A 27,548-nucleotide genomic window follows, 5' to 3' on the forward strand; every position below is an offset into this window, starting at 1 on the left:
CGAGTCAGGTCGTAGAGTCAAAGTAAGTCTCTAGATGGCGAAAGAGACGGAGATGAGTCGGCAGAGTGTGTGATTCGTCTCTACCGGCGAGGTGATGGTCGTGATCAAGGCCGTTTGTCGAGAGACGCGGTCGAAGGGCGATTCGTGTTGTCGTCCTTTGTCGTCTGCGTCGTCCGGGGGAGGCCTACTACTGCTACCTCTTTACACTCACGTCTGCACTTCTACTTTACGTCGAGAGAGTGCGAGAGAGTGAACAGTCGGTGGTGGAGGAGAGAAGGATGTCGATGAAAGTCTAGCTAGAGGTCGAGGCAAAAGGAATTCGTTGTGATCAAAGAGATGGTGGGTGTCGTCGATTGCCCTTGGGAGAGGCGGTGTGTGTGGGTGCACAGCCAACACCAGGCAGCCAGCTAGCAGCAGCAGCGCGGCCGTGTGATTCGCGATCTTTACCAAAACTCAAAACAAATCGCCCTGTGCCGCCGTTCCCTGTGTCCTCCACCCACCCAACCCCTTGTTTTGGCGCGCGCGCGGAACGCATTCCCACCCTTCCCTTCCCACGCCGTGCATCACATTTTTCCCATCAGATCGAAGGCTTGGCTCTCCTCTCCTCGCCGACGCGCTCTCTTCCCCGGCTGCGGTGGAACAAACAAACCCCCATACAATCACGTAAGAGGCTTGCGGGTTGTTTATCATCGAGGGGCTGTGCTATTCCGACGTCACAGCAGTGGACACTTGGCATATGAAACGTGTTTCAGTACCACATTGGAGTGATCCCGATCGTTGATGGTCGGTGCTCTGAGTGGCAGGGTCGGAATCCTCAACTGTATGCCACCTGAAGGCGCAAGCTCGATCAACCAATCCATTAGAACTGACTTGGAAGTGTAGAAGAGCCTATCTCCTGACTGCAATGATATGCATCTGCAGATAGAGGTCGGCGCGACTAAGGGACTAATGACTAAAGTCATGACTATAGTCATTAGTCTGTAATATGACTGACTACTGACTATGGGTTGTTTGTGCATGACTACGGTGACTGACTAGTCATTCTCAGTCATAAGCAAATAGGAAGCAAATTTGCTTCCTCTGCCCGAGATTCACGTCTGCCCGAGATTGATCCTCTGCCCGAGATTTGCGTCTGCCCGCTGCCCGAGATTCACGTCTGCCCGAGATTCACGTCTGCCCGAGATTGATCCTCTGCCCAAGATTCGCGTCTGCCCGAGATTGAATCTCGGGCAGACGCGAATCTCGGGCACACTTTGACATGGAATATCTCCTGAACCACTGGACCAGATGAGATAGGAAAAAAATTGGCTTAGTGGATGTTGGGTCTGCCATTCCAGTGGTGTTTTCAGATTTGCTGTAGCATAAAAATCAAGCAAGATAGCATTTCCAGGACGAGTCCGTCTGCCATGTCATGCAGCAGGCAGCCATAGGACAAGAGTACGATAACAACTACATGGCACATGACAGCCATACCATAACACATAGCAAGCTCCACGCTCGCAACTACAAATTCCTCTCATGCAACACCCCACAGCAACCTTGTCTCAAAGTTTGACGTGCTGCACAAGATTTTGCCCAAAGGATGTTGAGTCTGCCCGATATGGGTGATCAATCTGACCTGATATGATCAAAGAAACTAACTGCAACAAAAAAGTCTTGTTGGTGCAGTGGTCTTCTCGTCAGACTGGTGTGTCTCCTTGGGAATATTGATGGTCTTCCGTTCGAGTCCCACAGGAGGCACCTAGCATTTTGCCCTTTGTGTCAACATTATTTTAAGAAAGATTTATCGATCTATATGATAACTTCTGAGTGAAGCAAGTCCCCGTTCAGGATCGGAAAGGGTTTCCCAGGTGGGTGCTCGGCTTGCGTCGTTTATCTTTCTTTTTGATATTTATTGTTGAAGACAAAGCTAGTCCGAGTGATAATAAAGTAACAGGACGTCTACTTTGTATAGAAACTATAAGGTTCGCCAGCAAACCTGAATAGTAACACACGGGACTAGAAGGTACGGGTAGGGTAATGAATGTAATAACGGATGTCTAACTACTACAAGGTGCTAGTTAGACATCTTCGAACACATCTCCTAATAGGTCTCCGAGAGAGTCTCCGAGAGAGTCTCCGAACGGACCTCCGTACGAGGTGAAAACCTACATCCCGCGTGTGTACGACATGCGTACCGCGGATGCCTATAATAGGATCCCCCCCTTAGGGCGAGATTCCAGATTGCCCAAAGTAGTCGAGTAGTCCGAGGCTAGAGTAGACGTTTCATCTTGAAGTTCTTTGTTCCCTCGAAACGTCCAGTGTCTGTACCCCCGCGACTCTCCTCGTGCCTCCGCTCTATTGTCTCCGAAGAGATCGTCTAGAGCCTTCGATTTGTACGCCCAGGTACACTGGTTCTTTCTGAAACACTGCTCGGCGCCCGTGGGTGCTGCAATGAAGAACCTATTGTCTATCGGTGTCGTCGACCCGTCTGAAACGCCTAGCCGACAACGATGACGCGTCGCGCGTCTATCTTCTATTGTCTTCCCCGCGGACATTGCAACATGGTCCTGTCCGCGGTATTGTTCGTTGATGTAAACAAAGGTGATGTCGTATGTATCGACGTCCTTTCTAACCGATATCGCTGTATTCTCTTTGTCGTGTTCGAAGTAACGACTTCTTGCTTTGTCCTAGTAGCTGCTACCTAGGTCTCTTTTGTCTTGTTCTCGAAATGTGAAAGGTATAAGACCCCCGAGGGGGTTTGTCGACTTGATGTTTTTCGACGTACGTATCCTCTCTCCTTTAGCAAACCTATAGCTTACTATCTTCCGTATCTTTTCCTTCCTTTCTTTCGTACAATGCCTCCTTCTGCTCCCCCTACTCCCTCGAGACCCCGCAAACGCAAGGCCGCCACGGACTGGGTAAACGACGCCGTGTATGGCTACATACGCGGTAACAACTGGGAAGGCTTCGAGATCAACGAGGTCAACGCCTTACAGAAGGCGAAAGAACGATTCCGAGGAACCGTCCCGCCGGAGGTAATCTCCGCTTGGATGAGAGGGGATGTGGATGGCGTGAATGGGTTGCTGGTAAGCCTTTGATATTCTTTTGTTTTCGTGTCTCCGATAGGGTCTCCGAGAGGGTCTCCGACTGACCCTCCTTTGATATCTGATTTTTGATCTTCAGGCCCAATTCTCCGGTGGTTGGCAATGGTGTTGCCAACGTTGCTTCGACGGTGGCAAGTTCAAGAGCGTCACTCCCGCCGACTTTGTGACGTACAACCCGGAAGACGGCACGTGGTGGGACGTGATCAGCGTCGAGGGTCTCTTTTTCTGCCGCCATCTCATCCACCCGCCGCACACCGCCGGCAACGTCACCAGGTCCTGCGGTCGGTGCGCCCCGAAGAAGCTCGGTTGTGCCCCCGTTCCCCGAGAGATGGTTGTCGTCTTCGACGACGATGAGGATACCGAGACCCGAGTTCGAGCGGGGTTGGTCTTGTTGCGCGCCGACAAGATGGCCTTGGGGACTCGGGATGAGGTCGCGACCGAGATCGAGAGGCTCCTCGATACGGTTGTGAGTTTGTTTTCTTCTATTCTTTTTCTTTTCTTCTTCTTCCACTGACTCCTCTTGCACGCTATCCGACATCCAGATTGTACCTCAACTCAACCGTCGGTCCGGGGTCTCCGTCATGAGCGAACGCGGGGCTCTCTACAAGGCCATCGCCGACAACAAGGAGGAGTGGGACCACCTGGACCCCAACACCCGTCGCGGTTGGGAAGGGTTCGAAGAGGCCCGCAAGATCACCTTCGATTTCGCCGAGGGTCAGTACAAGCCTCTCCCCGTGTGGCCCGGCGAGGAGGACGCCATGGATGTGGACGAGGAGGAGACCGAGGTCCAGATCGTTAGTACTCTCTTTCTACGTTTGCGTTTTGAGCTAACCCAAGTTCTCCTAGGCTGCGCGGGAACGAGACGCTCGTCTCGCGGCCGAGAAGGCCGACGAAGAGGCCCGCCAGAAGCGGCTTGACGCCGAGGCCGCCAGCAAGGTCGCTGAGGACGCTCGTTTGGAGTACGAACGGGCCCGGGACCGCCTCGCCGCCGTCAACCCCCTTCGGTTCCGTACTCCCCCCGCCGACCCGCCCCCCGCCAAGGACGCCGCTCCCCCTCCCGCCCAGGACAAGCAGCCCTCGCAACGAGGTAGCAGGGCCAGGTCCCAGCGCAAGGGGACCGCGACCGAGCACACCGCGGACCGCAACGAGGGTGATGGTGGCGATGGGGGCGGCGATGGCGGTGGCGATGGCGGTGGTGACGGTGGTGGCGACGGTGGTGGAGCGTGATCTTTGTTTGTGTTTGTAACGTCTCGTTTGGTCGCCGTTCGGGGGTCGGCTCCCTTTTTATTTTTATGCTATTTTCTTGTTGCGATTCATTTCTCCAGCAAAGTCTCCGAACGTGTCTCCGAACGAGTCTCCGATTGAGCCTCCAAGCGAGTCGTGGTACTTCATTGTTTTCGTAAGACGAACTTGATTGTCGTTGGCTCGTTAAGTTCGTAAAAAAAGGAATGGTGATAAACATCTTCGTCGGTCCTGCCGACGAAGGTACAACAATGAGTAATGACAAACACGAAAACCCTAAGCACCCGGAGTCCACAGCAACGGCTCGTCCCCGTTCTGCTTGGCAAACTCCTCATCCCAATACGCCTGGTGGTTCTGGGCGGGAGGTTGCATGTACGTCGCGGCCACCTGCATTCGACCAGCCTGTTGCCGAGCCTGCCACCAAGCAGGTGGAGACCTCTTGGCGTTGCTGCACTGGGCACTCCTGTGGCCGGGCTGCCAGCAGTTGTAGCAGGGTTTCCCGCCGGGCATCCTCGCAGCGTCCACCTCCATGGGCGTAGCACCCGACGTGGCGGCCACCGCAGGAGGGGCAACAGTGGTGTTAACCACAACAGGGTTTCGGGGAGCGACGTGGTTACCTGCGTAACGATTCCCGCTCGTGTGGGCACGGTTACCCGAAGACGTGTGCCTACGGGCTTCCGCTTGGTCTTCGTACCGACGACATTCCATCTGGAACTCCGCCAGCGTCATATGCTCCTGGTTGGGCATAGGGATAATAGCGTCCTGAAAGGCCTGGTTCAGGTTGGCGCGGAAGAACGACCGTTTGCCGTACTCGTTGAGGTTTGGGAGGAGGGCGGCGAGGTCGTTGAACTCGGTGATGTACGTACTCAAGCTCTTGTTGCCCTGCTTCAGAGAGTAGTACTCCTTCTCCGTAGCAAGGATGTTCCTTCCCCCTCCGTACATCTCCACGAGCAACGCCTCGAACTCCCGCCAGGTGACCTGAGTTCGCCCCGACGAGTACTCCCTTGCCCATGCCTGGGCCTGCCCATCCATGTACGACTCCGCGTACATAATCTTGTAAAGGTCGGTGTACAACCCCGGCTTGACTTGGAACTCCCGGTTGCATTGGTCCAGGAATCCCCTAACCTTCTCTTTCTTGCTGCCATCGAACCTGTCCGGCGTACCGAACTTGAACAGCTTCGCTCTCGCTTCCTCAGTGGCCGTCGCCGATCGAGTGTCCCTCGACATCGCCAACTCCATCATCTGGCTATGCATGTTCGCCATCATGGAGAGCAGGGCGGAAACGTCCGGACTGGTAGGAGGCGCAGCGGCCGGAGCAGGGTTAGCTGCTGGGGGTGTTGACTGCACTTGTGGGGGAGTCTGCCCCATGTTGTTGGCCGGTGCGGCCTGCGTGGAAGCGGTAGGTACCCCCGTGGCACCTACCTCCGATTGCTGGTGGGCAAAGACGCACTGGTCGTTTACCAGCGTCTCCCCAGTTGGGTTCCTCCACATGAACCTTCCTTGTCCATCCATCATCTGCATGCTCCCGTCTTCGCTCAAGACCGGGATCGCATCCGCAGGGATGGGGTGGACAGCCCTATCCGGTCCGTAACACTGCGTGAACGTATTCATCGTATACGGGGTCTCCTAGTCGGGGTGTTTGGGTGATCCGTTATTCTATAAGGTTCGCCAGCAAACCTGAATAGTAACACACGGGACTAGAAGGTACGGGTAGGGTAATGAATGTAATAACGGATGTCTAACTACTACAAGGTGCTAGTTAGACATCTTCGAACACATCTCCTAATAGGTCTCCGAGAGAGTCTCCGAGAGAGTCTCCGAACGGACCTCCGTACGAGGTGAAAACCTACATCCCGCGTGTGTACGACATGCGTACCGCGGATGCCTATAATAGAAACAAGTAACTAGATGACTATCTCCTTGCAATACCCTTGCTTGATAGGCCGCTGCTGGCAGCACGCATAGCGGTAGCAAATGCCAAACCTCACACGTCACGGCTAGCATGAGGTCCACACGGCACGCAGCAATACACAAACTGCAGGTAACCAAGTTCCTGATCGAACATCACAACTCATGGATCAACCTGCAAATACCTTGTGTAACAACCATATTCACTGTCTTCTAAACAAGTACACTGGATCAAACATGTCCCAGATAATTAGAAACAACATTCTTGCCCGTCATGTGGATGACCAACATGCCCCGGACTACGATCTTATCATCACCTGGGCTGCAAGCCTTCCGAAAGATTGCCTACCAAGACTGGATCAATGGCTAGGTAAAGGCTGTCCGACTGGCAGTTACGACAGTCCAACACCATCCTATATGCTTCATTTCGACTGGACGGATGTCAAGCTAGAGGATTCAGTCGAGGTGGTCAACAGGGCAATGGAAAGGGCTTTTGGAATGCGAGGTGTGGCTGGATGGGAGATATGGGTGGGAGGGGATCAGTTGAATCTCCTGTTACGGGACTTCAGACAGGAATACGTCAGGCTCAAGAAATTAGAGCATGGACAATTGGCTGTACTTGATCTCTGGGTCGAGAGGCTTCTTGCTGAACTGAAACGAATGTAAGGACGAATCACGTCACAACGATGCTTGCTACAGCTGACCGAAAGTGACCTTGTTGTATAGCCATGCCATTGGACCTGTGATACCAACGGAACATTCACTCCATGTCCCCTACCCCAACCGCCGTACATCATCTCGATCCCCAACTAGGGGGCTAGATGTGAATGGTCAACCTTTCCCTCGAACCATTCCCACCGAAACAACTGGCAAAGCGCCTACATTGGTTCGCTCAATCATTGCCCCAAGCTCAGGTGCCGATAACTTCCAGGTTCACAAGGATAAAAGCTTTCCACCTCACAATCAACAATCCATCGAGGATGCGTCTGAGACAGATCTGTCAGAGGATGAAGATCTTGTCGTAGGATCTAATTTATTGCCAAGGCAGAGAATGAAGCAGTGGAAGGGAAAGAGTGTAAGCCAGTCAGTCTTGTGTCGGCATGCAATATATCCCTCTGAACATGCTCTTACAGGTGGCAGCTGGATCAGTGGAAGACGCTATCGCCTTCAGTAATGGCTCTGATGACCCCCTCTTTGTGTCGGAAACCACTGGGAGTGTCGTCCCTCCTGCTCAAATTTCGCAAGGAAAGAAAAGGAAAGGAGATCGACTGGAAGCGGAACGATCCAAACATACAACACAGTTGTTCAGGGCAGCATCGCTCAATTCGGCATCCAGTATCAATCTCTCCCAGAGTTCTATCTACTCGGAAGCTGGACCTAGTACTGATAATTCAGTACTAGGCACACCAAGGTCTGCGTCAAAGCGTAGCGCAATCTGGCTCTACTATAAGCTTCAACACAAAGATACAAAGGGCAACTCCACTTGCATTTGCAAGGCTTGTGGCCGTGAAGTCCGCGGACGAGGCACATCGAATTTTCTTCAGCATCAGCGAAACAGCTGTTCGGGGTTGAAGCAGGCCAAGCTCCTGGATTGGCCTGGGATCTGTTGCGATGTGCCAGACAAAGATGTGCAAACAACTCTCGACAAAAGCTCTGGCAAAGTTATCCAACCTTTCTCTTCCACCAAGTTCCAGCACGCTGTGACGAAATGGATTGTTGTCACCGGATTACCATTCACAACAATTGAAAATGAAGAACTCCAAGAGACATTCGCCCTGGCCAACCCCGAAGCCAAGCTTCAATCTGCACGTACTCTAGTCAGGAGGCTCGAGGAAAGCTACACTACTGTCAGGGACCGCCTTGATGGTACATTGGTTCGGCAACCTTCTACTATTCATTACACCCATGACGCTTGGACCGACAGCGCCCGCAAACATTGCTACTTTGGGATCTTTGTGTCCTTTGTGGACGAAGGGTTTGAATATCGGGAACAACTACTCCGTCTCATACCGATGAAAGGTGCCCACACGGGACAACGTATGGGAGACGCCTTGTTCAACCTATTCAGTGATGTCATCGGGATCTCTACCAAGCTTGGACCCGGTACTGGGGACAATGCATCCAACAACAGAGCTGGTGCTGAGCGTATCTCTGAGTTGTTACAATCTCATCATGACATCAGTCAGCCTGGATCGGAGATGGTAGGATGTATGTGTCACATTGCAAACTTGGCGGCCTTGGCATACATCGAGGGAGAAGGTACGTCCTGGATATTTTCTTATCTTGATTCACATGCTGAGTGACGTGTCTTCAATCTCAGCCAGTCTGAACTTGACAGCATATGCCTATAACAGCGAGAACGTCCCATCCATCAGGGTTCTGGGAGAGTCGGCATTCTGGGACACAGACCTCAGTACTGCAGCGGACGGATCAGAGTTTCTGCCAGATGCAACAGAAACCTCAGGAGAAATTCTGGAGACTCTAGTCAACGGCGACTATGAGGAGAATGAGGATCCTGCTGAGGTATGTCATAATCGCAGTATACTGCACGATACAATCAAAATTGACCTAGACCAATGTTTGGTTTGCATTGAAGGACGACCACTCTCTGTCTCCAATCCAGATGGTGCATCAACTTGGGGTATTTGTGCATGCAACTCCTGGCCGTATGGATGACTTTGAAAAAGTTCGTCTCAGCAAACACCCTGAAACATCAGCTGGGCTCCTACCACTTAAAGATGTTGTGACCCGTTGGAACTCAAAGGAAGCAGCCATCCAGAGGATTCTATATCTTCGAGCGACAGTAGAGGCTTTTACCTTGCGGTATTCATCCAACAAGAAATGCCCTCGGTTCTATGAAGCAACATTTTTTGCAGTCAGAGCCATTCAGCCGTCACTCAAGGTTTTCCTCAACTTGACCCAAGTCTACTCGGAGGTGGGAGCACATGCTTATCGTATTCTACCCGACCTGCATGAAGCTATCTCTGAGTTAAATCGGATACATGATCACCCCAGGATATCTGCCGACCGGAAATTGTCATCGGACAGAGCTGTGGCAAAGCTACGCAAGTACCTTGACGCCTTCTTGGAAAACAATTGGGTCTGTACAGCATTTGCATTGGACCCTTCCAACCGGGAAGAGGGTCTGGACACTCTGTTACGGGAGTGTGGTACTTCCGCAAGGTTCCGTCAGATACTCGATTGGATCAAGGCTGGAATCAAGAAGCACACATCGGCCCAGTTCCAAAACACTGGGGAGCCTGAGGTGATGTGTGTGCCGGTATCAAAGAGGATCAATCGGTTTGCATCGGCAAAGCACCAACCCAGCAGAGATGTGGTGACCATCGAGGCCAATGATCCATGGGAACACTACAATTCAGGCTCACGGCGATTTCAGACTAGAGAGAATGAGCCAGTCTTGGAATACTGGAAGCGAATGCATCAAGAAGAGGAATTACGTCCACTTGCACTATTCGCTAAAGACATCCTTGGGCTGGCATCATCTTCAGCTAGTGTAGAGCGGCTATTCTCACAGTCGGGGCATGTTCTTGGCAGAAGAAGAGGATCCTTATCGGCAAGGATGCTAGTCAAGCAAACCTCATTGAGAATGTGGTACCAACAGGGATTACTCGAACAAGATGATTTTTGAGGTGACTTTGTTGAGATTTCCTGTTACGGAGAGACTGCTGAACTTTTTACATCTTTTGTTGCAGGTATCGACGTGAACAAGTTAGTCGATGTGCCAGATCATAAGCTTTCTTCAGTAGTATGTCAATTCGGTTCATTTCAGTTCTATCATTATTAGCCGAAGAATTTTCTACTTTCCTATATAGTCGTTTGTCATTTGTGATACTGTCTGTTGTCTTGAGCCAGTCTTGTTGCTGAGGTCTGGCACAAAAATGTCACGAATAATTGTTATAACAACTTGTGCATCTCGACGCCTAACAACAACATGGGACTGACTGACTAAATAGTTCCATTACCATAATCGCTCCTGTATGACTGATTGGTGACTAGTCAGTTGCAATTTAGTCTGTAATTGTGACTGACTACTGACTATGGTCATGTCTTGCTGAGTGACTACTGACTAGTCAAAATGACTAGTCGTGCCGACCTCTATCTGCAGATGAGAAGACACGAGTGTTTGTCTCGAGGTCCTGCCCTTAGTCTAGACGATCCGATTACTATCCCTGTAGCATGCATAGATTTCGTCGTTGCCGGAGCACCTTTTGATCTGGATTTGCCAGAATGTATATCACTGGCTCAAAAAGGTAGTTCACATGACCTAGATGACGGCGTGATCTTGGAGCGGCGAGTCATGCGTGCTGATGATATCCCATCTCCATTCCTCCGACCGGCCGTCCTGATGGGGAGGACGAGGAAAGATCGCGGTGCGTCGGGAAGGCCTATTCTGTGCGCTCGAACGGTCCTGGCTGCAGAGATCTGTCCAGAAAGCTGCGCGGTGTGCATGACTCATGGACCGTTCGGAAGTTGGCCGCCTTGGTAGGGCCGATGCCCTGCGAGGTACTGTTCCGTCCGCGACCTTGAGATTGATGTCATCTATATTGATACCCTGAATAGAACCCAATCGACGCTTGCGACGGAGAGTATGAGCTCTCGAACCGCTTGGGTCTATAAGGAATGGTACTTGACGGTCCACTAGCCTTGGTCTCACGCTCATGAATCACGACATTGAGATGACCCCTGATAGAAGTGAGAAACGATGAGCCTCTCTCGTATAGTGATTATTGATCGCTGTGAACAGCACTCATTTCCATTTCACCAAAATCTGGATCAGGACCGGGATACCACATCAAGTTCCTCGTTTCCTTTTCTCGTGATCCCTTTTCCTTCTACCCCGCTTCGTTCGCCCATCCATTCCCCGACTCGAAATTCCCATCTTCTCTTGACGCTGATCCGCACAGTTCTAGCGTTTACCTCTCGCTCTGCGAAAGCCGTCATACCGGTTCTGACAACCGTGACGATGGATGCATCGGCATCAAACCTGTATGCAGCGTGACTCGCTACCAAGGAGCACGGACGGTCATGTTTAAGATTACGAGAGGAATCGTTTCGACCAGAGAAGAGCAGGCTCTCGAGAAAGATCGATATTATCCGTTCGTTACTGCCAGATATACGATGAAACTACCGGATACAACTAAAAGTCGTCATGAAAAGTCGAATTTTCCCAAGTTCCCGCGCAGAAGCCACGATTTCCTCGTTCTCTGTACCCATGCTCACTCGCCAAGCATCGCTAGGGCTTTGCGAAGCTCCGATCGCGCCGTCTCCAGATCTTCATAGTCGAGCGCGCTAATCGCCCACTTGCAATGCTTCTGACAGCGTTCGATAGACTTGGTATCCAGTTGGACGACGGCAGGCGTTGCTGCGGGAGGAGATGGCGGAGGTGCAGACGGTGTCCTATCCACGAGCGGCATTTTCATGGGAGTCGAGGGAAGATCCTTGGTGGCATCGCTTGTCTCGATCCGAGTCTTGGTAGATCCGGTTGTAGGTTTGGGGACCGATGGAGTTTGCTTCCCAGCATCATCTTCCCCCAACACAGTCGGCGGAGGACCAAGCGGGGCGACATACGAATCAATCGATACGAATGTCTCGGCTGGACTCAGCGGAACCCCGTCTGGCCCGGCGAAACGCACATTCTTTCTGTCGGCATTCGAACCTCGTCTTGACGGGGTCTCGCCTTCGTCTTTGGATGGTCCCGTAGCTGCTACATCCGCGTTGGGTCTACTAACAGCGCCGATCCCCAGGCCATCTCTCGACTCGTCTTCGTCCCTGACACCTGGCGTGGCAGCGGTGCTCCAGGCACCGCTTCCCGAAGAATCGTGACGCACCGGCACAGGCAGCCCCTGACTGAAGCCGCTACCTGAGCTACTCGGCTGTATCAACGAAGGCGGGTCGACGGGGAAGGACGACCCGATGGCAACTGCATTGTTCTCAGCGACCTTGTCTGCTGCAGCCTCTTCAGCCAAGCTAGACTCTGGATCGCCACCAGCTTCGCCGAAGAGACGGATCTAGCATTAATATCACACGTCATGTTCAACGAGCAGCATGCCGCTAGCTTACGAGGTCCCGGAATAGGCTTCCTTCCCTCCTTTAGGGCCTTGGCGATATCAGCGGCTTTCCATCGTGCGTATTGAAGCTTTTGTTCCATCTAGAATCGAAAACAAGCACATGTCTCGGTTCAGCGTCTTCCCATGAACGACCTGACTGATCACGCTCACTTCTTCCCTCATTCCGAAAGGTGCCTCAAAGGACCGAAGTACCTCGATGAACTGAGCCGCTACTACGAATTTACGAATCGTGCTCCTGGAACAAAGCATTATCATATGGGATGATCAACTCAGTATTGCAAACTCTGATGAGAGCGTCATGTCAAACTCACTTCCCCGCCTTTCCTGCTCTATCCTCATCATCGGCCTGCAAGAACACCTTTATGGCAAAGCTCTCCACGTATGCACTACCAGCCGACTCGTCCGTTATCGTGGCGGTTTCGATCGAGTCACTCGAAATCAAGCTAGCTTTCATCTAAGATGAGGAATTCAGCAATCATACAAGAATGTAATCTGGTTGGAAGATGTACTCACTGATTCCAGCACGTCAAGCACTTTAATGAGGAATTGCGTCCCTTCGGATGATCTTGATTGCACGTTCATGGCCGAATTCGCCGCCGAGAAGCAACCTTTCGATCAATAATCAGGTGAGCTTGCATATGTACCCAAGATTAGATTACATGTAATGTCACTCACACCAGTAACACATGACTGGGTCTGCCTTCCGCAACTCTCGCGCTCTCTTGAGGATCTGTTCGCATGTTGATTTGAGCTCCGGTGGTACGGAATCGCACGGGATGTCGTTGCCGAAGTCCGAGTCGGCCATGATTTCGATCGGAGAGATACAAAAACTCTATAAAATGTGACCGGTTTGGATATACAGGCTGGTCAGGACGATAGGAACTCGTTCATGTTCGTTACGATTAGATCACGGATCGCTCTGATGCCGAGGGGGGGTATGAGTCATGCTGCAGACACACGATAGTGCATATGCGTTCTCATCCCTCGGTTGGGGAGGGGTTTATAGAGCCAGACCCTAGTCAAGGGAGTCCACGGGTTTCTGAGCTATTACATTTTGCGGCGAATCTGCCTGTTGCCTTTTCAGGGCGTCCAGAATGCTTCTTCCTGCATCCTCTCGTATTCCAACGCCATTACTGTGCTCAGCACCATCCAAGCGATCCAAAGGTAATTTTCCCTCATCGCTTGATGACTCGTTCGCAAGCTTTTCGTAGAATAGGAGGAACGCATTACTGCGCTCCCCCAGAACGGCGCTCTCTGGTACTTCGCTGACATCCGCGTCACTGATCCGAAGCCACCGGCCGCGAGGGTGAAGAACGCTGTCTGCATGCTGTCTGACTGTAGGTTCGGGTTTGCGTCGGTATGCGACAAAGTGACCGAAGCTGTGCGTATATCCGTAGTGGCAGATGACACCGTTGAGGCGATACAGTACGCTTGGTGTCTGTTGTGACTCTGCGTCTATACCGCCGTCCATGGTTGATATCGGTTGTTTCGAGTCCATGGTGATCATGCCGGATGTTGTGAATGGGGATAGATTGAGAACAGGGGGGAAAGCGATTTGCGTGGTCTTTTTAACGATTTGACCATAGGGGGTAAATCCAGAACGATTGAGATGAAGAGTCAGGATATGCGGTGGCTGTAGGTAGGATTGAGGCTGTAAGCGATGACTCGAGGGCAAGATTCCATAGTGCGACCTACCCTTGCAATCATGCTCATTCGCGAGCTCGGGCCTTGCCCCTTGACCCACTTGACATCTTGCAGACCCAAATCTCGCGCTTTCGCTTTGCCTTCTCCTACTATCTCTCCAATGCTTCCTTGAGCTTTGACATCTTCGAGTTTGCGGAGCAAAGCTCTGGCATCTCGAGCTCGCCGCTTTTTCGCGGAAGTAGGCTTTGCTGACGGCCGCGGGGTCTCTAGTGCGGGTTCGGATAGCAGGCTGGCAGGTGTGACAGACTCGACGGCTAATCGCACCGGTTTGTCAATCTTTTTGTTGACCACTGAGGAACCGTTTGGAATATCAGGGTTGTTCCCGGAAAGCCGTTGATCCTCCGAAATGTAATAGTTGATAGTCAAATTCAGAGTGCACGAGTCGCAATATGCATCGTCAATGATCTCAGGTGCCATCGACTGCTGTAGACATTCTTGAATAGACGCTGCACCCTTGAATTCAGAAGAAAGCAAGCCATCAGCCGTGTGCGCTCTTGGCATGCTTTGTGTGCGACCCACATTCATCGGTACCGTAACATCGATCGCCCCTGTCACCTCGTGTCGGATCACTTCGCACCAACCGCAAACCAAACAGTTCCGCCTGATAGCGGTCAGACCTTCCCAAGGTGACAGTAGCCGTTCCTTTTCGATGCCCTTGTCTTTGATGACTTGTATGGTATTGTTCCCGTCCTTATCACGCTGGATTTTGGTACCGTCGAGAATGACGGACAGGCCTCGATCTATGCGTCTCTCCTTCTCCAGCGATTTAAGTTCTTCGGCGACAGCGTTCGTGAGCAACAGGAACAGTTCGTGGGCATCTTGATGCTCTCGTGTCTGCAAGAGCCGTCGGACTGATGGTAGCTGGGACAGTGCCTCGATGAAATGATATGGGCGGACAGGAGCGGGACGTGAGGAGCACGGCGTATTGAGTTCTGTATGAGTTTGCCGAAATTCTGAGCTCGATGCTCCAAGTTTCTAGTGGAGCCAGGCAGGCTCACCTTGCAGCGTGGAGTCCAAGGCATCGATAATTGGCGTATTGAGATCCACCTCCTCAGCCAAATAGATGATTTGATCCAGGTACAACTTTAGATACGTCAAAGATGCGAAAGCCTAGAGCAGAGGTTAGACAATGTCAGATTAGAGGTCCATATGTTGAAGATATCACTGCTTCATACTGACCTGCAGTATCGAGTTCATGTAACACAATGTGCCGGAAAGGTTGACCATCCCAGGATAGTTTGATCCTATCTCCCCGAGGAGTTCATGAGCTCGTCAAAGGGCTTCTGGCTTGATCTCGCCGAACATAGTGAAATGGCTACTAACCCTGCTCTTGAACATCCGCTACCACCGCTCTTCGCTTCCTCAATCCAATACGAGCCTTGTCACGGTTGACCACCTTTCCAATTGCATCATCTTCCCGGTTTGATCTGCTCTGGCCTTGCAGATTGACATTGCCGTAGCCAAGAACGCTCGTCAGACGCTGCATTGATGTACTGAAGCGATGTATGAGGTAGCCAGGGTGCAATCCGAGGGCGAAAAGTGCGGCTTCGATTTGGAGAACGACTGCAGCCAGTATAGTTATCAAGCTCTTCAAGTCGATTATAAAGGGTTCGAGGCGTTGATATATCGAGCTGGACGACGCTGGAGACGACATTTCCCCCTTGTTCAAACCAGCTGATTCGATCTCATGATCGATCTGCAGCGCTTTGTAATATGAATACTAGATGCTGTGTACCAGTGTCGGGATAGTAGTTGGGTAGGCTTGGTAGGTAGATAAAAAAAAACTTGGATCCCTACTACTCGTCTAGCTACCGGAGATTCGTTTTCTGCACTCAGTCTCCAGGTTACGGATGATCCCAGATGACGCGGCACCCGATCACGTCAGGCCACTCGCGACAAGGGCGCCCAGTCGTCAAAATTGTCGTTGATCGAATCCGATATTCATTATCTCAAAACACAGAGAAAGAAGACATGAGGGTGAACTCTCCAAGGAGGTGCAAGACCGCCCGAGGTTCTAACGAGAAGAAACATAAAGGGTAGAAACAAAAAGCCCGTAACATCACAAAACGCTCATCGTTCCTCCTTTTGCACCTGGACTACGGGGATTTATGCGCTGGGCTCGGCCTTGGTCTCGGCGGCAGGAGCCTCCTCCTTCTCGGCGTCTAATTGATAGCAGACCAGGGGTCAGCGATGTGAACCGAACGGGCTCAACAGAAGTTGACCTACTGTCCATATCCGAAGTCCACAAGGTCAAGTTGTCCCTCAACAATTGCATGATCAGGGTAGAGTCCCTAGGAATTGTGACGAATTGAATCAGCACATATCTTCGAGCTGCGCAATCGATCACAAGAGCTCACTTGTAAGACTCTTCCGAGAGGGTGTCGAGCTCGGCAATGGCATCGTCGAAGGCCTGCTTGGCAAGGTGACAAGCTCGGTCGGGGCTGTTCAAGATCTCGTAGCTAGAGTAATGCAAGATTAAGTGAGCCCTATGAAATAAGCGAAACCCTGACAGGTGGAAGTGAAAAGCTCACTAGAAGACCGAGAAGTTCAAGGCGAGTCCGAGACGAATAGGGTGGGTAGGGGGCAACTCGGCCATGGCGACGTCGGAAGCGGCCTTGTAAGCCTCGAGCGACTTGTCGGCAGAAGTGTGTCGCTTGTCGCCGGTGGCGAACTCGGCGAGGTATCGGTGGTAGTCACCCATCCTGTTTCGATAATCTCGTCAGCACAAGGGACTTTCGACGTGAACCAAGAAATGAGCGGCACGACTCACATCTTGTGGTAGAAGACCTTGGACTCTCCGGTCTGGGCGGAGGGGATCAAGTGCTTGTCCAGGACGGCGAGGATGTCCTCACAGATCTTGGCGAGCTCGGCCTCGATCTTCTCCCTGTATCCCTTGATCATCGAAACCTGGGCCTCGTTGCCCTTGGACTCCTCCTTCTGCTCGATGGAGGAGACGATTCGCCACGAAGCACGACGAGCACCGATAACGTTCTTGTAAGCGACGGAAAGGAGGTTTCGCTCCTCGACGGTGAGCTCCTGGTCGGAGGCGGCAACCGACTTCATGTTCTCGACCATCTCTGCAACAGGCGGGAACATCTGTCAGCAAGTAATCGCAATTAGAGAATCAGAATAACTCTCACCCTCGTATCGCTCAGCCTGCTCGGCGAGCTTGGCGAGGTAAACGGAGTCTTCACGGGAAGCAGGCATCTAACAACGCATATCAATGATGTGATCAGCGTTGTCACAACAGATGTAGCCGGAGACCCATCATCGCCGCTTAAGTCAAGAAGCAATGAACCGCGACTCACTGTGATAGGTGATCTATGATACCACAAACCGAGAAGAGAAGCACAAGTGTGTCCATAGTTGTAGCGGGGATGGTCAAAGAGGTTTGATGGTGTTGATCACGTCGTCGAATGAGGCGAAGCGGATTGGTATCGCGATACGATGACGCGTAAACAAAATCCCAAAACGGAAGGCATGGCGATAGCGAGATGCAAGATGATCAGCACACGTCCGAAAGTAAGAGGGTATGAATCATCCTCGAATTGGTTTGTCGTGTAAAGATGGTCGAACGCTCGAACCTCCGGGAAGACGATATGAAGAGATGGCCAGGGGTGTCGGACGACATAGCCACTCGCCATCATTCCGCTCCCAGATGGTCCTTTCAGAATCTGCTTCGTGCCGCTTTTCACGATCCGATAGCCAGCTGCGCTCGCCAACTCTCTCGCTCTCTCCGGATCATTCAAATGGTGGTGGTTTGGATGCAAGTCCGAGTAGGCGTCTACTTCGTCTCCCATCCCAAACGGAATGCCCCAGGTCGCCATGCCTTTTGTGATGACGCGAGAAGGCGATATGGTGGTTCCCGAACTTTGCGCAGCGACCGGCGAGAGCGATGCTTACCTGGATAGAGTGGTTGGAAGGTAGTCCGAGTGGTAGTATTCGAGTATGAAGCGTTGGAGATCTCTGCGAGGACGATAGGATCAAGAAAGGTTGAAGGTGATGCGAGTTGATGTGTTTGTGTGGGGGGGATGAGTGAGGGTGATTGCATCGCTGGCTCATTCCCCCTCGTCGACGCTGGCAGGAGGCGGACGGCCAGGAGAGGAAGGAGTCGCAAGCCGAGCCAGAGGGAGGGCCAGGAGGAAAGAGGGATGTTGCGGAAGCAAACGTATACGGCGAAGGCAACCACGAGACCAAGCCACCGCTGATTACGTTATTGAGCGTAGACTTGCAGCGTCCCGCCGATGGAACAAAGGGAGAACCCCATTTATAAGCCCGCGAAATCCCGATCCAAAGCGTTTCTCACGCGTCGATGCACGAGACTCCGGACTCGGATCTGCCTCCGTCTTGAGATGCTAGATGTTTCATCTTGGTCGCAGCTTTAGCATAGTCTCGTCCGCTCCTGAAAACACAAGGACAACGGTGAAAGGATGATCAGGAGCACTGTCTGGTCGTGCCAGGGGTCGAACGTGTTTGAGAATCGGACGTATCGTTTCACGAAGGACCCGTTGAGAGTGCCAATCGCATAAATGCAGGACTAGCTGGATTTGCAGAAGCGCTCTGTATTCTCACTTAGACGACCTCGATCACACAACGTTAGACTTACCCCACTCCATCCAACTCCTATCCTCTTCCGACTCCACCAACTCACCTGACCTATCATCACGTATACGATGCTTTCCAGATTCGTCTTGCTCTCCGTCTTTGCGGCGCTTGCGGTCACCGCGGCGCCTACGGATCCCACGGCTGTACAAGGTTTTCTTGATAAATGTGGCGACACCCCTTGCGGCGGTTCTTCCCAACCTCCGGTCCAGACTACCATTAAACCCGTTACCACCACGTCGCTCCAAACTCAGCCCAAGCCTCAGCCGACCGGTCCGACGGGACCACCTCCACCCGGGCAATGCAAGGGAGAGTGCCAGCAACCCAAGCCTTTCGAGCAGCCCCTGCCCGACGGTTACGCTCTCTTCCAGATCTCCCCACAGATCAACCAGAAGCTCTGTCTGGCTGTCGACACGATCGTGCAGAACGGGCAGACTCGCGAGACCAGCAACTGGCTCTCGAACGACCAGCAAGTCATCTTTGAAGAGTGCAACGAGAAGAACGCCGGTCAGCTTTGGGCTTTGCCCATCAGCGACGACTGTGAAGCTCCCATCAACCTCGCTGGATCCAATTTCTGCGTGGACAGCGGCACCGTCGCGCAGGGCAACCAGGGCCCTCAAAATGCTAACCAGTTCAAGGTGAGACCAATATTGAATCGTGTTGCCAGCTGCTTTATACAGTACTAACTGCTAGATCGTCAGGTGTACCAATGCTACAAGGATCAAGGGGTAGGCTCTTCCGATTCCCTGCGTATTGCTCAATCGATTCTTACCGTTTTACATCGCTAGCGTCCCATCATGTCGCAAGACTTCAAGTTTAGTCCCGACGGCACGATCCGAATGGTTCACCAACGTAAGTGCCTGACCGGACCGTCTTTACCCTATGTTTGCTGTCATTGATCGCTGTCGGGTTCCCACTTTCCAGACCGAGACTGTGATGCCTGTTTGGATATTCCCACGCCCGGGGGACAGTACAACTGGGGAACTTCGGTTCAGGTAAGATCCGGTCATTGCGAATCGACGCAAAGATCCCGGCTGACGTTAACCCAATCTCTCAGGCCTGGGACTGCAACGCACCGGGATCCGCACCGAATCCCAACCAGGTCTTCAGACGAAAGCGGGTTGCCGGCGCTTTGGGAAAGCAGTAGAATTTGTATTAGGTTGAGCAAGTCTTGTCGAACATTAGAAAACATCCAAATCATTTCGAATCGCATTAGCAGCACGCATCACAAATGACCACCAATGCAACTTCGGCTCGAGCGAGGTATAATGATGATGGATGAACGACTTTACTTTACAACTGCTTTCACTGATCAGAAGTCGAGTGACACTTTGCTGTCCTGAACGACCTTCTTGGCTTCGCGATTGTCCCGCATGACGGCTGAGACGTGCTTCTCGAAGAGATCGATATACGGCTTGAGGCTCGTCCTCTCATAGTCTGGACACAGAGTTAACTTGGAAATCAGACCCCATCCGCACGCTACCACCCAAAGTGGACTTACCATGCTCTAGCTTTCTTGCCTCGTCCTGTCCGTCCTCGCCCTTGACTGCTACGTTCCCTGCAGGTCGGTCAAGTTCGCGCAATAGCTGTCCGACTGTTGGTACCGCAGTAGGCTCGAAATCATCGACCTTGCTAACTTCCACAGGAACACACACTCTCCCTATGCACCGAAAATGGGTCAGTTACAAGGTCACCGTCAAGTCTTTCCCCACAACTCACCTGTGCCGGGGTGGATGACGAAGGGACTCTTCAGCAAATGGTTCCTGCGTTTTGAGACCTCTGCGTCGATCCGCGGGTACATGTATTGAAGGATGAGATCTTCTGTAGAATTTGAGAACTTTCGCTGTTTAAACAAATGCAGTTCCCGGTCAGCGGGTCTGGCCCTCGGGAACACAGCGATCTCGAATCACACAATCACGTACAAAAGCAGCAGAGTTCGCACCCGCCTTCATCAATTTGGCACCGTACGACATGATTTCCTGCCACTTGTCCATGCTAGAGACGCCCGAAGACGACCATTTCCGTCGCCATGAATCGGCAGTATCTGCGTCAGGTTTAACGTAACAATTTCGGGTGTCAGCTTGAGTTAATCGACTCGCTGATGCATATATTACTAAGCTGACGGACCTCGATCCACCGACAACAAGGTCAGCAACGTCTCGGTCCCCTTCTCTTCGGCAAAGCAGTTCTGGTCCATCAAGGCGATCCGCACGAAATCCGCCTTGATCGTATCGAGAGCGTGCCTGCAAGATGCAATCGGCGGTTTCTTCAGTATCGGACACTCATCAAGACGAACCCAATCTTCGACTCACTCGATATTGGCATTCAGCGGCCCGATATCGTTCCCATTCCTGACATTGACCTTTTTCGCGACCTCCTTGCCTCCCTTGACGACTTCGAGAAACTGCACCAGGCTCCTCCTCTGATCGTCCGTCAGGGATAGCGCATGTCGATCCGATATCCAGCAATGAATTCCTCGTCGTCCAGAGTAGACCCAAAGGAGATGCTTGAAGCCGAACGATTCTGCGATTAGATCTCGGTCAGCTTAGACAAGCCTGGTCGGATTTTGTTCCTCCTTGTCGACTCACCTCTCAAGCTCTGGTCCAACACCTTGACTGCCGCAGCGATGAATCCCCAACATCTCCGACATATGTTTCCTCCGGAACAACACGTCCTGACCTCGTCATAATCCGTCATGTCGATATCAAAGACGAGTTCTCGAAGTTCTGGACGAAGGACGTGCTGAGGAACCGATTTACGGTCTCGTGGCTGCGAGATGAGCTAAAGAGCCTCAGCACCAATGATTGTCACATAGCTCAACAATGAACATACGCACCCGAACGTTGTAGATCGGTCCTATCTCGAAACGGGTAGGATTCGCCCTCAAGATTTCCTTCTTGAAATCCTCGACATTGTTGAAGCTGTTATATCGGACATAGGTCGATTCCCCTAGCGTGAATGCGAATTCCCGGTGCGTAAAGAGTCGGGAAGGTACTGGCATCGTCGGAAAGAGACTAAATTTCAGCTGTTGATTCTGATTCTCTGATATTAGGCGAGAACCATGCTCACCATGCTCCTGGTTAAGCCAGAGGAAGAACGGTTTGTACGGGAATAGCCGACGGTAGAACGCGAGCATGACCTCGGGGGACTTGGCACTATGGCAATGAGCGTTCTCGATATCAGCCAGTAGAACAGATAGCTGGCTTCTTATCACCAGGACCTACTCGTCTTCCATCTGGAGGCTGCGAAGATAGGTGACAAGCATAGCCGAGTCAGCCGTTAAGGTCACCAGAGTGCTTAGAGCCAAAAGCCTAGAATCCACTCACCCTTGAGCAGGCATTGGTACGGGCATCTTGACGAGGGTTCTTTACTAGATGTAGGTCCGAGTCTGTATGAACCAGGATGAGGTGATGGATCCTGTGAACTTTGGTCTGCAAGCTACAAGGTTGGAAGGGTACGAGATGACCGACTTCGCGAGGATCAGCTCGAGCTAGCAAGCAGCAAGCAGCAAGTTGGGTGTCGCTCTCGCACGAACGCGTCGACGCGACGCGTTTAATGGACAGAGGGCGATGACATTCAGCTGGGCATGAACGACGAACGTCAACGCCCTCCTTGTCGATGCGGATCTTGGCCTGGTTCAGATCGTATTACGAAGCTAGTAGCCTGTCATGATGACAAGCAGATGGCAGATGGGCCGCACATCGAAAGGATCATCCATACGACACGTCTGCGCATGTAAAAGAAAAAACAAGGCAAAAAAGAAAGGAAACCGGTAGGTTTTCTGATCCCCCTCTTCCTCTGGCGTGGTGCTAGGCGGGTCAATGACCCGCTGATTTAATAGCGGTTACAAGGAAGGTTCTCTCAGTCGACGGAGGCGAATCAGCAACAACTTGCAGTTATTCTGTTATTCTGACAACGGCCGGTGAAAGCTTTTATTTTGGTTGAACTATACCCCCTACGCCCAGATCACTTGGAAACAAGTCATGTAGGCCGTGTTTAAGGGACCTTTGCGCGCGCGCGGGGGTCTCCAGTCATAGCAGACCCTATGGTACGGTCGTCGCGGCTCGACCTAATATCCTGTTCAGCGATCCAGCGATATGATCCTGCATTTTTTATCAGCTATCGTCTGTACTCTTCGTCATCCGTATCATCGCGCGCAGTCGCTGCGATCGAGAGGGTCGTTTCAACGGGTCGTAGCTATTAGACCCCCAGTAGAAGCACAGTTCGCAGATAGAAGCGCAGATTGATCACGTCACGCGCGCCTTGACGTCAGAATTCTCAGAATGTCATCGCCAAGAAATAGGTCGATCACGACCGTCTTGAATCGTCTTGATCGCATACGAGATCTCTGCGAATATACCCAGCACCTTTATCGAATCTCTACCAAACGAACATATACAACCTTCCAAAAATGCCCGCCGCTGGAATCCCCGTTTCGACCAACATGGTCGAGTCCGCCGTCATCAAGGCCGTACGTATCCCTTACATTCCGGGGTCGACCTCGCTCCATCGCGCTCACTCTGCCTCATATTCGTTCTCATCCAGCCCTTGACCGACGTCTGGCACTTGATCAAGCTCCCCTCGTTCTCTCAATGGTGGTCCGCCCTCGAAAAGTCCGAGGTCGTCAAGGGAACCTCTGACGAGACTGACATCTACCGATTCACCTTCAAGGTGCGTTTCCAGCTGAACCGGCATACCACCTTGTTACGAAGCGCATAGCTCACCCATACGTTGTACCATTATGTTCACAGGACGGAACCATCCAGGAGGTCAAGCAGGAGGAGCACAGCTCGCTCGAGTACTTTATCACCTTCTCGATCATCTCCTCCGAGCCTGCCCTCTCCTACACCTCGTCTTTGAGCACCATCCGTCTCTTCCCCGTCACTTCCGGTGCCGAGCAGGGTTCCACCTTTGTTCAGTGGACTGGATCTTTCAGCGGTGATGCTGACGCTGGTGAGTGATTTCTCTCATATATGTACGCTCGGAAAACATCAACTGAAAAGCAATCTCGTTTCCCGCTCCTTCGATAGGTGTCTTGGCTGACGCCAAGTACAAGAGGACCGAAGGTTTGAAGGACCTGGCCGCTGCCGTCTCTAAGAAGTAGATAGCAGACATTCAATAAGAGAAAACCGATGGTCTGCGGACTGGCGCTGTCAAGTTTTTTATGATCCAATCAATAATACGACCCGACGCAACATGCCCGGCGTTTTTCCAAGGTTCTTAGCCATGTTTAGCCAGACGGTTGGCATACGTTCTACCATAGGAGCAATGGGAGAATGAGAAGAATGACAGGGAAGAGAAGGAGGTCTTTGAGAGGCAGATGCGACGGATCCAACCCTACAAGATATACCGCAAGGCGGGGTACATTACTGCGAAGGCTAGGAACGCAGCGGGCATGCCGCTCAATGACTAGGCCTTTAGGATGCAGAGACCAACAATTTGAACCACTGGTCCGTTTTGTATTCTTCTTGCTTCTTCAATCATCATTTCTCAAAATTGAAATCTTTGTTCTCGTCGCGCCTCTCACAGCTCGTCTCGTATATACGCGATATGTACGACTACTTATAATAATCAGAGCTCAGCTTTTGAACATGACGTTGAAACGCAAGGCGCAAGGAAATCCCTTACAATCGAAGAAACGGGTCAGACATGACCCCCTACATCATCCTCATCCGCCCATCCAACATCAATATGGGACTTGGCCGTTACTAGATCGCTCTCACTGCCCTATCCACGGATGCCCCCTTCTTCGGCTCTAGTTACCCCTTGCAATGAAGACGTCAACAAGGAGACCTGTGATAACCAACACGAACACAGAGGGAGGTTATATTTTATCAGGTTCAAGGCCATACCTGAGACGGCAAAGACTTATGTCTGGCCTTCTCACTCGGCATGTTGTCAAATCACTGTCTAGGTTCGACTGATCGAATGTCTTTCCATCAGAATCGATCGAGTGAAATTGCTGACATCCGGCGATACAACGAGTACTTAGCAATATGATCGCAGTCCGTCACCCGAAACCCTCGGACCTGCTCAACTCAGATCTGGCATTCACTTGGAGTCGTGCTCCTCGCAGGACGTAGTCCCGTAGAGATTTGCCCGGCCTTACAACAGTCCGCACATGGAACGCTCATCATTCTTCAAAAAGCATATGCAGCGAGTTCGCGAACATTCTATCATTACGTTGCATCGGTATATTACAACTACAAGTCCTGGTTGTCCTCGTCGACCTCCTCGTCCTCTTCCTGCTCTTCGAGAGCCTCGAGAGCGTCGGCAGGCACAGCATACAATCGGACAAGAGGCTGCAAATATTTCAGGTGTGCGGAAGCGATCAGCAACAACACGTCGTGCACCTAGGCCCCCGGCGAGACTCACGTTGTTGGGGTCCTTGACCAAAACGTACCTCCCCTCGGGCTGCTTCATACAGAGATCGACGATCATCCTGACGATACCCCAACCGTTGGCGAGCGAGACGGCCATCTGACCGGCAAAGTCCCTGGGCTTGTGGCTCTGTACACCGACGATAGTGTGCCTCTGGGGGTCCTTGGGGTTCTGCCTCGAGATGAATCCGAGCTTCATGGTCTCGGCACCGGCCAAGACGCTCTGGACGGCCCATCGAGCCAGCTTGGCGCTGTTGTTCTTCATCTCGGTGGCCACGACGGCACCTCGAGAAGCGTCGAGCTTGCTCCTCCAGTCGGGTGCCTTGCCGCTACCCTGAGCTCGGGGGTCAAACTCGTTAAGGGCCTTGATGGTGATGTACTGGTCCTTCTTGTTCTGGTAAGCGTCGACCTCGGTCCTGACGACCATCTTGACCTTGTCGGTAGCCTCCTGCTCAGCTTGCAGCGAGAGGTCGAACTTTCGGTATCGGTAGGCACACGAAGCCAAGGGCTCGGTCTCCTCGGTAGAGTAGAAGGGGTTCGGGTCCTTGAAGGCCTTTCGCTTGGTCTGGTCGACGACCTGGCATGCGAAGTTTTGGTTGATGTAGGTGGCTTCGAGCGAGAGCGAAGCGGGCGAGTTGATGGCATCGGGCTTGTCAGTGTCGGCAGGGGGGTCGGCTGCGTTTTCGTTGACGGTAACAAAGTCTGACAGCATCTCGGATGACGATCAGCGTGAAACCAAAAAATTGTAGACGTCACAGCTGGGCTCACCGAAGGGTCCTCCCTCTCGCTTGTCGAGGTAGACGTTGTCGCCCTCTCGGACGATGACAATGTCCCACGAGTTGACACTCCTGGTGGCAGTCATCAATACCGACAAGATGGCATCGGTGGTGTAAACGTTCGCCTCGTTCTTCTCAGCAAGCTATCGATGAGATATTCCCGGTCAGCGAGGTCATGGTCAACATGGTCAATGTCATTGAAAAGGTCAACTCACCGAGTGAATGACCGGGTCATCACTAGTCGTAGTGTTGTACTTGACCATGTCGATGATCTGGAGAGGCTTGTCGTTTCGGGTGTTGACGGCGTCGAATGCCTTGTCGTACGAGTAGATGGTTCCGTGAATCGAGAGGTCCTCGGGCTCCTGGACGTTGAGGTTGAGCTTTTGCAGACGAGCGAAGGTGATCTCCTCCAACATCTGCCACTCGGGTCCAATGGTGATCGACCAGTCACGGACTCGCTGGGGCTGTATCGTATGCAGGAAATTCGGGGAAGCTGGTAAGTAAATCGCCTCGAGATCGAATGGATGGCATCTACTGCTCACCTTGTCCCAACCGCCGTAACCGCCCCTGCCTCGTCCACGGTAAGTACCCCATCCACCCCTCTCGGGTCGACCGTCACCCCTAGCACCACCCGCCTGGAATCCACCTCGTCCACCTCGGAACCCAACAGACCCTCGGGCAGCACCCCTCCCTCGACCCCTGTTCTGGAAGAGACCGCTTCCACGTCCCCGAGTGGCCCCAGCACCGGCCCGACCCGAATCGACGAGCGAGAACGACTTTTCGTCCTCGTCGTGAACGTAACCGAAGGCGTTTCCAGCGGCAGTCGAGGCGGACACTCCGTAGGCGTCTCGCCTTCCCCCACGGGTACCGCCCTGTCGAGCGTTTCGACCTCCAGGACCCTGTTCGGCGTTGGTAGACTCAGTCGACCAGTCGGCAATGTGGTTGATCTTATCAGCTTTTGAGTGGAGAGCGTAGGGGATACTGCGAGAGGTGAAGAGGTTCGAGACGTCAGTCTATCGAGTCTACATTTCGCCCGCTCCATTGTTCAGTTATACTGACTCTTGGAACACCTTGGGGACGGTGCTCGAGCTGGGTCCCCAGGACTTGTCCTCGTTGTCGTAGATGGGAGGCAATGAGAAGGATGCCATTTTGATAGTCAGTAGCGATGCAGAGACCTGAAGAATGCTATAGCCAAAAGAGTGTGTCTGTGTCTGTGTGTGTATAGCTTTGACCGTTCTCACTTGTTCGCCCTGCTCTCTGGCTCGACTCGCGGTTTTTGGAAAACAGCGAAAGCGTCGACTAGAACGCATAAAATCGATACCGACATCCATGAAAACGCATAAGAATCCGATCGTGTTTCAGGATAGGCGACGATATTACAATTGATATGACGACCGTAAGACTCGAGCTGCGTGATCTTCCCAATTCCGCGATGAATCCAGGCTCGCTCTCCTAGAGTGTTATAGGAGAGGATCGGATAAGAGTGGCCCCTTCGATCTCGTAACAGCTTCGACAGTTTGATGCCAGATGTACCGTATCGCGCCGCCCTTAAAGCAGGCAGAGGAGAAGAATCATTGTTCTTTGTAGGTTTGCAGTTGCGCTGCCCATGTCCCGTTTTGCTCTGTGTGTTGACAGGTGAATACTTCCTGAGGCCACGAAAGGTGATCAGAAGCGTGTTGGCAAAGCATCAGCATCCTCACTTTTCCTATAACACATTCCACCTTCTATCGACAAATCGCTCCACTCCCCATAGAACGAAAC

The 27,548-nt window shown here is 52.2% G+C and overlaps 7 protein-coding genes across 7 annotated transcripts; 2 read left to right on the top strand and 5 right to left on the bottom strand.

The window, feature by feature from the left end:
* Positions 1–11,473: 11,473 nt before the first annotated feature.
* On the bottom strand, positions 11,474–13,130 carry HD553DRAFT_342754 (Vta1 like-domain-containing protein; the record flags this gene model as incomplete). Its single annotated transcript, XM_046182795.1, has 6 exons — positions 11,474–12,246; positions 12,318–12,405; positions 12,476–12,560; positions 12,637–12,779; positions 12,839–12,933; positions 13,001–13,130. The coding sequence occupies 6 exons, from the start codon at positions 13,128–13,130 to the stop codon at positions 11,474–11,476; spliced, it is 1,314 nt and encodes a 437-aa protein (XP_046035917.1).
* A 210-nt stretch (positions 13,131–13,340) lies between these two features.
* HD553DRAFT_342755 (uncharacterized protein) lies at positions 13,341–15,515 on the bottom strand (the record flags this gene model as incomplete). Its single annotated transcript, XM_046182796.1, has 6 exons — positions 13,341–13,958; positions 14,021–14,482; positions 14,549–14,961; positions 15,028–15,139; positions 15,209–15,273; positions 15,353–15,515. The coding sequence occupies 6 exons, from the start codon at positions 15,513–15,515 to the stop codon at positions 13,341–13,343; spliced, it is 1,833 nt and encodes a 610-aa protein (XP_046035918.1).
* A 620-nt stretch (positions 15,516–16,135) lies between these two features.
* Positions 16,136–17,236, bottom strand: HD553DRAFT_342756 (14-3-3 1 protein; the record flags this gene model as incomplete). The annotated part of the gene is made up of 6 exons (XM_046182797.1): positions 16,136–16,191; positions 16,256–16,320; positions 16,387–16,488; positions 16,561–16,731; positions 16,800–17,106; positions 17,170–17,236. 6 exons carry the CDS (start codon positions 17,234–17,236, stop codon positions 16,136–16,138), a joined length of 768 nt encoding a protein of 255 aa, XP_046035919.1.
* Positions 17,237–19,822: 2,586 nt separating this feature from the next.
* Positions 19,823–22,185, bottom strand: HD553DRAFT_296901 (uncharacterized protein). The gene is made up of 11 exons (XM_046178529.1): positions 21,958–22,185; positions 21,856–21,873; positions 21,701–21,786; positions 21,468–21,625; positions 21,220–21,400; positions 20,944–21,154; positions 20,759–20,874; positions 20,554–20,675; positions 20,351–20,474; positions 20,133–20,291; positions 19,823–20,068 (listed from the first exon to the last, which is right to left on the bottom strand). Exons 1-11 carry the CDS (start codon positions 21,981–21,983, stop codon positions 19,944–19,946), a joined length of 1,326 nt encoding a protein of 441 aa, XP_046035920.1. The 5' UTR covers positions 21,984–22,185; the 3' UTR covers positions 19,823–19,943.
* A 702-nt stretch (positions 22,186–22,887) lies between these two features.
* Positions 22,888–24,182, top strand: HD553DRAFT_312595 (uncharacterized protein). The gene is made up of 4 exons (XM_046180114.1): positions 22,888–23,102; positions 23,177–23,302; positions 23,383–23,584; positions 23,662–24,182. The coding sequence occupies exons 1-4, from the start codon at positions 23,043–23,045 to the stop codon at positions 23,733–23,735; spliced, it is 462 nt and encodes a 153-aa protein (XP_046035921.1). The 5' UTR covers positions 22,888–23,042; the 3' UTR covers positions 23,736–24,182.
* On the top strand, positions 23,656–24,612 carry HD553DRAFT_46493 (uncharacterized protein). The gene has a single exon (XM_046184244.1). It carries the CDS (start codon positions 23,908–23,910, stop codon positions 24,388–24,390), a length of 483 nt encoding a protein of 160 aa, XP_046035922.1. The 5' UTR covers positions 23,656–23,907; the 3' UTR covers positions 24,391–24,612.
* A 172-nt stretch (positions 24,613–24,784) lies between these two features.
* HD553DRAFT_312599 (eukaryotic translation initiation factor 3 subunit 7) lies at positions 24,785–27,076 on the bottom strand. Its single transcript, XM_046180115.1, has 6 exons — positions 26,847–27,076; positions 26,330–26,768; positions 26,003–26,251; positions 25,780–25,930; positions 25,007–25,713; positions 24,785–24,933 (listed from the first exon to the last, which is right to left on the bottom strand). Exons 1-6 carry the CDS (start codon positions 26,933–26,935, stop codon positions 24,835–24,837), a joined length of 1,734 nt encoding a protein of 577 aa, XP_046035923.1. The 5' UTR covers positions 26,936–27,076; the 3' UTR covers positions 24,785–24,834.
* Between the last annotated feature and the right edge of the window lie 472 nt (positions 27,077–27,548).

This window comes from Filobasidium floriforme (genome assembly GCF_021052385.1).
Source record: "Filobasidium floriforme strain CBS 6241 chromosome Unknown HD553scaffold_13, whole genome shotgun sequence".
Taxonomy (NCBI): Eukaryota; Fungi; Basidiomycota; class Tremellomycetes; order Filobasidiales; family Filobasidiaceae; genus Filobasidium; species Filobasidium floriforme.